Here is an 8,742-nt window from a genome sequence, read left to right on the forward strand (position 1 = left end):
AAAAAAAAAAAAAAAAAAAAGAAGAAAAAATGCTGCCAGGAGTCATGGCAGTTGATTGAGTTGGATTGTGAATTTGTGATTGGCCTACCAAGTTCTAAATCTTTGTTAATGGCATATGTAATTGTTCTATAAAAGAAAATTTTACAGTGCTGTTTTAGACATACGGAGATTATCTACAATGTTGCTTCTTTCAGTAAGCATCCAATAAGTTGCGACTTTTAAAATCAGTAGCACCTCCACCTGTTAATATGCATAAAACACCAGCAGTATCCTCAGTGTATATATTATCCTTAGCTTCTTAACAGACCATGTTCGCAAAATAATTTGTTAAGTAGGAAAAGTGGTATCCCCGTTTGTATTTTTGTTGTAATAGAATATTCTACATGAGAAGTTGAAGTATGGTTAAACCAACTACCCTGATCCTAGTGGGTAATGGCCCCATCATATAACTGCTGTTTTTTTTTTTTTTAAGTAGCACCCATGGGCAATAACTTCTGAAGTTTAGCAATCAGAAAATCCATATCTGAGTATAGATATATTCTCTTCCAGTCTTTTCCATTCTTTTTCTGATCTCTACTCTGTAGAATAGCCCAATTGCTGAGGTCATGTTTATTCTTCCATGTTCTAGGCTAAAATATGGCTGGTATACCTTTTCCCTGGAGGTACATATTTTTTTTGTTGGTATTTGTCTTCTTGGACTCTAAGCTACTGTTGTTTAGAAAAGTATGCCATTACAAGAGTGATGCCATTCAATATTTCTGACATACCAAATACATATGTAGAAAAGTGAGAATATATGACTAATTAGTTATATATGACAATGACAGCAACAACAACAACAACAAACAACAACAAACAACTAAGCCTTATCTCAACTTAATGAGGTCGGCTACATGGATCCAAACATATAAACAATGGAACATGACAAATGAAAGATGACGAATGCAATATGAAAAGTGAGAGGTGAAAGATGAAAGATGAAAGTAAGAAAGTAAGAGGCACAACCCAACAAGTCAGGAGAATCTAAGCTAAGTGGGGTCGGCCACATGGATCCTTGCTCTCCAATAGGCTCTATCTGAGTTCATACTTGGTATGAGGCCTAATTTGCATATGTCATTCCTCACAACTCCTATGGTTATTTTAGGCTTGTCCCTAGCTCTTATAGCCCCTTCAATCTAAATCCTATCACTCCTCCTTATTGGAGCGTCACTAGGCCTTTGTTGAACATGACCATACCACCTCAAACGACTTTCTCGAAGCTTGTCATTGGTCGGGGCAACTCCCAAATCAGCTCTAATACGCTCATTCCTTACTTTATCCTTCATAGTTTTGTCGCACATCCATTTTAACATCCTCATCTCTGTCACACATCTCTATATGATATTTCTTGACTGCCCTACATTCCGCTCTGTACATCATAGCCGGACGCACCTCCGGACGCACCTCTCCACTTCATCTATCCCACAACACTTCGGTGGCACAAGGACGTATAGAATTTTCCATTAAGCTTTAAAGGGATACGTTAGTCACACAACACTTTGGCCGCACCTCTCCAGTTCATCTGTCACACTTTAATTCTTTGAGAGATATCCTCTATGTCACCTTCTTTATTTATGATCGACCCAAGATATCTAAAATAGTCCTTTTGCGGAATCTCCCTCTCCTCAATCTTCATTGTTTCATTCTCCATCATAGAGTGACTGAAGTTACACTTCATATATTCCGTCTTCGATCTACTAATTTTAAAACCTCTTGTTTCTAAGATTGATCTCCATAGCTCCAGCTTAGTGTTAATCATTGTTTTTGTCTCGTCCACTAACACGATGTCATTGGCGAAGAGCATATACCAGGGTACCTCATCTAGTGTTCTTGGTTAATTCATCCATGATAAGAGCAAACAAGTAAGGTCTTAAGGCCGATCCTTGATTTAACCCAATCGTAATTGGGAATTCCTTGCCTTGACTTCCCACAGACCTCACACTAGTCATCACGCCCTCATACATGTCCATAATTATATCCACATATGTACTCGACACCCTTCTTATAGCTAGGACATGAAGGATTAAATCTCTAGGGACTGTCATATGCTTTTTCAAGGTCAATAAAGACCATGTGGAGATCCTTCTTGTGGGTTCTATAACTTTCCATGAGCCTCCTCAGTAGGTAAATAGCCTTTGTCGTGTATGTACTTGGCATAAAACCAAATTGGTTCTCCGAGATATGACTCTCTCTTCTTAGGCGGGCTTTAATGACTTTCTCTCATAGTTTCATAGTATGACTCATTAATTTTATGCCTCTATAGTTATTGCAGTTTTTAATATCCCTTTTATTTTTGAAGACCGAGACAACAATGCTTCTCCTTCAATATTTGGCATCGTCCTTGTGTTCATCATCTTGTTAAACAACCTCGTTAACCAAGCCACCCCACATACTCCTGAGGCTTTCCAGTTTCCACAGGTCTGTTGGGATCTCATCTGGGCTTGGATTCTTACTTGCTTCCATCTTTCTCAAGGCCACTTCAACTTTCGCCACACTAACCTTTCGAACATATCTATGACGTGTGGAGTCTTGTTGAGTAAAGCCATTTTCTAGGTCATTCCTACTTAAACTATCTCCATTTAGTAGGGCACAAATATAGCCATCCCATCTTCTCACAATGTCCTCATCTCTTACCAACACACTTCCATCGTCACTTTTGATACACCTCATCTGGTCGAAATCTCTACTCTTTTTTTCTTTCGTCATAGCTATCTTATATATGGTGTTTTCCCCTTCTTTCGTATTTAGGTTGATATAGAGATCCTCATATTTCTTTGCCTAGCCATCCTCACAACCTTTCTAGCACTAATTAGTTACGTATGATGGACAAGAATTTTTTTTTTTTCCTTGGTGAAGTTGTGCCAAGTCAACATGATTTTCTTCTCCTGATCAAGATCTTCTATTCTTCTGTTTTGTTATCATAGAGGCTGATATGAGGCGTGAATTGGAGAGAAAGGATCAAGGATTGAAGAAGAATCAGAAGCTTGAGTTCGCATCTGGAGGGACACAACCTGGGACTGCCCCTGCAGGACCGAAGATCAATGTGCCAATCCCAGGTTCGGAAGCCTGTCCTTTTCTATACATTGTGAGATAAATCTTGGTGTAGATAAATAGATATGTATTTACATCTTGTTTTCTGAATATATTTTGTATGTTATGTTTCTTGTATTCTTTTTATCCTATTTGTAAAATCGTCTCCCACTGTTATCTTGGTGAATTACTGTTGTTTGCAGTAACTGCTGCTGATGCCTTGGCTCGGGATGGTAGACAGAATAAGAAATCTAAGTGGGATAAGGTCTGCATCTAATTGTACCGCGGATGGATTTATTTTGTGTAAGATACAGTGTGGATAATAACTGCAACTTCAATACATTCTTATAGATCTATTTGGTTTCAGGTTGATGGCGATCAAAGAAATCATCTGCTCCCTGGCGGACAAGATTCTGTATCCAAGGTTGGGGCACATGCAGCACTGTTGTCTGCTGCTAATTTGGGTGCTGGATATACTGCTTTTGCGTAAGTAGTTTTTCTTCTAGCTTGGGCATGCAATCTTATTTCTTGCCTCTCTCACGTGTGAACATCTGCATGCTGTCTTCTTGTTGTGTTTCGGTTTTACAATTGAACGAGTTTTTGATGGTCTTGATCAGTGTCTTATCACAATAAAGTGGTAATCAACTTCTTCTGGGGCATGGTGTCCTTATTAATGGAACAAAAGAGAGAAAAGTACCAAAGACTATTACTGGGAAATGAAAGAACTTGCTAACCTAATGATGGATCACCATTGCATTACTGTGCTGCTTCAGAACATAACTACAGCTTGAGGGGAACAAAAATGTTGGCTTTGTTATGGTGAAACTTTAGAAGTAGAGTCCAAAAATGAATGCGAAATATTTTTTATAATTACTTGGACCGGGTCAAATTATTAAATTGGACGATGAACATGCTAGGTGGTATCATTACCTATTTATGACAATGCTATGGATCTTATTTTTGTTAGTTTTAGTGCATGGCAATAAGAAATGGATGTTCTGATGGTTTCCTCCTATTTAACTGGCAGGCAACAAAGGCGAAAAGAGGCTGAAGAGAAAAAATCTAGTGAAAGGAAGTTGGACAGAAAATCCTGAATTGCAAATTTTGATTGACGGTTGAAAATTACAGGTTCTGTGTACCAGAGAATACTCATATGTCTTTCATCCCCAAACCCCCCCCCCCCCCCAAAAATTTTTTTTTTTCAAATATCGTTACAAATAACTCTAAAAGAGTAATACTCAGAATTTTTTTTTTAGTCGTTGTATCAGTTGGAAGTTCCTCGTGAATGAAGATTCAATTATACCCTAACATTATTTACCCCAAAAAAAAAAATTTATACCCTTCCTTTGGTAGACTTGGTGTTAAATTTTACATAATTTCCTGTTTGTAAAATGAATCGATGTGAAGTAATAAGGCCTGATGTTTTATGGGTGGCAGATGCTCTTTTTATGGTAAACAGTTGAGGTGGGTGACCATCTAGATAACAAGGCAAGGTATACCAAGTTCCTGACAATCTTGCTTTCCTTTTATCTTCATTGAAAACCAACCTGATCGGAATGCGCTCACTTAATTTGGCTACCACCTAATTTTCTTATTTCAGAATGCGTTCTAGACTCAATCTATTTCGAGGACTTGATTAGCATTACACTGTGTGTCTGTTTTGCTAAAATATATTATATTAGATTTATTGAAAATTACTACAATATTATATAAGAATTTTTTTATAAACATACTGTTACGGGCACAAATAGGGAGATGAGAGAAAATAGAAAGAGAAAATAAAAAAATAGGAGAAAATGTTGGAAAATGAGTTTGGCTTTACAGACGAAGCCAATGGCATCCTGCTTGCATAAGGAAGCCTATTTCTGTCTTAGAGATAATTTAGGGATTCAATTTCTTATCCATTCATTATCTCTTACTTCACTATTTAAAATACATAAAAGTAACATAACTGACTCTACCACTTCCTATAACCTCTCCCACTAAGACATGCACCTCCCACTAGTTCCACTCAATTACAACTTCTTATACTCGTATCCTAGCCATCCATATCCACCCATTTAACCCCCACAAGATAACTAACCCCCTATTATATTACTAATACATTAAATAATATAAAATACATAAAATAATATAAAATCTATTATTCACGTAACATTCCTTCCCCCTTCAAGTGTCCTTATCCTCACGGACAATGAAATTAAAAAGAGATAATAATTCCACCAGGATCCCATGTCTTAATATGGAATATTCCATTTAATGAAGTTAGAATTATCATCTTACGAGGTGCCACTCTTATTGTTGAGAATGGAATCTCTTTTAAAGACGTCTTTTTGAAAGACATCTTTTTCTTTGCTGTCTTCATCATCTTCTTTTCCACCGTTTTCATTTTCTTCATTTTCTTCTTCTTTCTTGTCTTTGGCTGTGTCAGATGCACCATCATGACTACCTCTTCTTTGGGTCTCCTCAATTCGCTTGAAGATTCTCCCATTGCAAGGTTGATTGACAGTTTCTCAACCATCATGGTAAACTTTTTCATGATGTCGTGATGCAGATTAATTACCAAAATAGGCTTGTTTTATTAAGAATAAACCTAAGGTTGGGTTCCATACATGTTAGGCCTTTGATCTCATGTGTTTTGAGTGTAATAGACCACTTTTATGGGTCTAAAAGGAGGGTTCTAAGATTGATTTTCATTAGTTTCCTTTTTAATTGGGCTTGATTTGAGTTATATTTGTTTCCTTAGGAGTCAAATTATTAATTGAATCAAGTCATTAGTAGTTAGTTTCCTTTTTCAACTAGTTTCTAAGTTCAGTTTTTAGTAACTATTGTATTAGGAGAATATTTGGTTTCCTTTTTAAGGAACCTTCTATTTTGTAATTTTCTCCCCCCATTAACATAATAAATAAAGGAGAGGAGGCTCCTAAAAGCCTAGAATGATTTTGATAAAAAAATTAATGGATGTTGCTATTGTCTTCTTCATGAAGAGTTGTCTTGCGTTTGATCAAGGCTGAAGGAATTGGTGTTTGATCCAATTGACTCTTTGTCGCGTGAAGTCCAGGAGGTCTCTTCAAGTATTATTCTCTTAAGTTTTTATTTCTCTTTCAAGACTTAATAGGGCTCCTTTTAGTTATTCTCTGGTTTATAAAATCCTGCAGTCTTGGGTCTGGTTTGGTTGTCAAATCCATTCCTATATTAAGTGGTATCAGAGCATGGCTGGGAACAACACCCCCACCCTATTTTCTCTTATAGAGATACTACAGACTATGAGGACTAAGATGAAGGTTGAACAACAAGCCTTACGGACTGAATTGAAGGCTGAATTGGATGCCATGTTGTTGAATGAAGAGACCCCAACACGACAGCCTACTGACGATTCACATACAACACCCGAAGTAGAAACCCCATTGAATGTAGTTGCTCAGTTGATTAACAGGAGAGCAAACCCTAATTTGAGAGCACCACAGAGGGTTCCGGTAACACAATCTACTTTTGAAGAGCATGTAAAATGATATTTTGAGCGTCCCGTGCAACAGAGGCATTTTGGAGATTCACAGAAAGTCAAGCTCGATCTGAAGGAGTTTGATGGGAGACATGACCCCCAATTGTTCTATGATTGAGTAGCTGCTCTGGATAATTATTTTGATTATTATGACTTGCCTGAGGAACGGAAGATGAAACTAGCTCGTGCCAACCTAGTTGAGGCTGCCCATGATTGGTGGAGAACCTATGAGTATGAACTGGAAGACTGTGGTAGAGAACCTACTACATGGGAAGAGATGAAGCAAGAACTATCTGATAAGTACTTGTCACGTAATTTCAGAGCTCGTATATAAGACCAGCTGAACTCTCTTCGTCAAAGAAATGACTGTGGTGGAGTGTATGAATAAGTTTGATGCATTTTATTCTTGCACAGGCATTAGGAAGAATGAGAGGCAATTACTTTCTTAGTTTCGACTGGGATTACGAGCTGAAATTAAGAGAGAAATTGGTGTTGCTGATGTGTATGCAGTGAGAGATTGCTTTGACAAGGCTCTTCAAGCAGAGGAACTTATGGCACAGCCAAGTAGAAGGTTTGGTTACCAAGCTAGGGAGGTTAAGAAGAATTTTTCAACCACTAAACCTAATACTTCAACACCCCCAAGAGCCACAACTCCTCTATGTGAAGTAAAGATACCTCTATTCAAACCAAAAGAACTTGAAATCAAGGTTCACATTGAAGAGATGGTTCTTGAAGCTTCAAAAACAAAAGGTCAAGAGATAGAAGATTCAACTTAAAAGTTCTATATTGAAGAGAGCATAGTAGACAAAACTGAAGCCGTGGAAGATGTGGTAGTGGTTGAGATCACTCCACAACAAGTCTTTGAGATTCATGATGACAAGGAAGAGCTTGTTTCTCCAACCCTTGATGAGAAGGTTACCAACATTGATGACACTATGAACACGACATTCACAGTTGGTATTGATTCAGAGGTTGACCATATAGAGTTTGTTATGCCATCATGGTTCGTTGAAGGGAAAGCTCCACAACTTGAAGACTACATTCCACGAGTTTACAAGCAGCCAGAGTTTTGTTTGGGAGTGGTCAAAGCTATTACTGACATGTTGTTTCCCCCACATCACTATAAAATTCAAGGACGAATTTTTTCAAGATAGGGAGAGTTGATGCAGATTAATTACCATGTGTTTTGAGTGTAATAGACCACGTTTATAGGTCTAAAAGGAGGGTTCTAAGATTGAGTACGGGATTACTAGTTAGTTTCCATTTTCATTAGTTTTATTTTTAATTGGGCTTGATTTAAGTTATATTTGTTTCCTTAGGAGTCAAATTATTAATTGAATCAAGTCATTAGTAGTTAGTTTCATTTTTCAACTAGTTTCTAATTTCAGTTTTTAGTAACTATTGTATTAGAAGAATATTTGGTTTCATTTTTTAAGAACCTTCTATTTTGTAATTCCCTCCCCCCATTAACATTATAAATAAAGAAGAGGAGGCTCCTCAAAGCCTAGAATGATTTTGATAAGAAAAATTAATGGTTGTTGCTATTGTCTTCTTCATGAAGAGTTGTCTTGTGTTTGATCAAGACTGAATGAATTGGTGTTTAATCCAATTGACTCTTTGTGGCGTGAAGTCCAAGAGGTCTCTTCAATTATTCTTGCTTTCTTTTCAAAGTTAATTGCAAGGTTCTTCAAACTAGGTAAAGGATCTGAACTGCTTTTGATTTCTGATTCTGGAAATCTCAAGTTTCTCTCCTGCTGCCCCTATATTGTTCTGAAGATCCAGCCAGCCGATGGCCCTCCCCTTTTGTTTAATTGTTGGGTTTATTAAGAGGGAGGTTTGTCCTTAATTTGGGACCAATCAGACCATGGGTTTGTCTGATCTGAGATGTTAAATACTTCTGGCTGACTGTGCTTCTGCCCAGATTTCAGATCTAGTTTGACTTACCTGCTCCTGTGGTATTTGTTTCTGATTGTGGCTTATCTAGTACTCTGTACCTGCTGCTGGTTAGTCTATTTGTTTGGTGTAATCTCTGTTTCGGAAATTCTAAATTCTGGATTTGAAAATTCTGGTTTACAAGGACTGTTTGACTCTTACTTTTGGACTGTTGTTTGCTACCTAATTTTGGGTGATTATTGGTTGTTCTCTGGTTTATAAAATCCTACAGTCTTGGG

At 37.4% G+C, this 8,742-nt stretch overlaps 1 protein-coding gene across 1 annotated transcript in view; it reads left to right on the forward strand.

Annotated features, from left to right (window-relative positions):
* Window positions 1-4,505, forward strand: part of LOC122088034 (SAP30-binding protein-like) — an 18,044-nt gene extending 13,539 nt beyond the window's left edge. Inside the window, exons 6-9 of the mRNA XM_042657174.1 lie at window positions 2,964-3,095; window positions 3,273-3,334; window positions 3,437-3,555; window positions 4,097-4,505. Coding sequence (XP_042513108.1) covers window positions 2,964-3,095; window positions 3,273-3,334; window positions 3,437-3,555; window positions 4,097-4,163 — 380 coding nt within the window. The 3' untranslated portion in view covers window positions 4,164-4,505. The remainder of the gene's footprint in view (window positions 1-2,963; window positions 3,096-3,272; window positions 3,335-3,436; window positions 3,556-4,096) is intronic.
* The last annotated feature ends 4,237 nt before the right edge of the window (window positions 4,506-8,742 follow it).

The sequence above is a fragment of the Macadamia integrifolia genome, chromosome 9 (genome assembly GCF_013358625.1).
Source record: "Macadamia integrifolia cultivar HAES 741 chromosome 9, SCU_Mint_v3, whole genome shotgun sequence".
Lineage (NCBI taxonomy): Eukaryota > Viridiplantae > Streptophyta > Magnoliopsida > Proteales > Proteaceae > Macadamia > Macadamia integrifolia.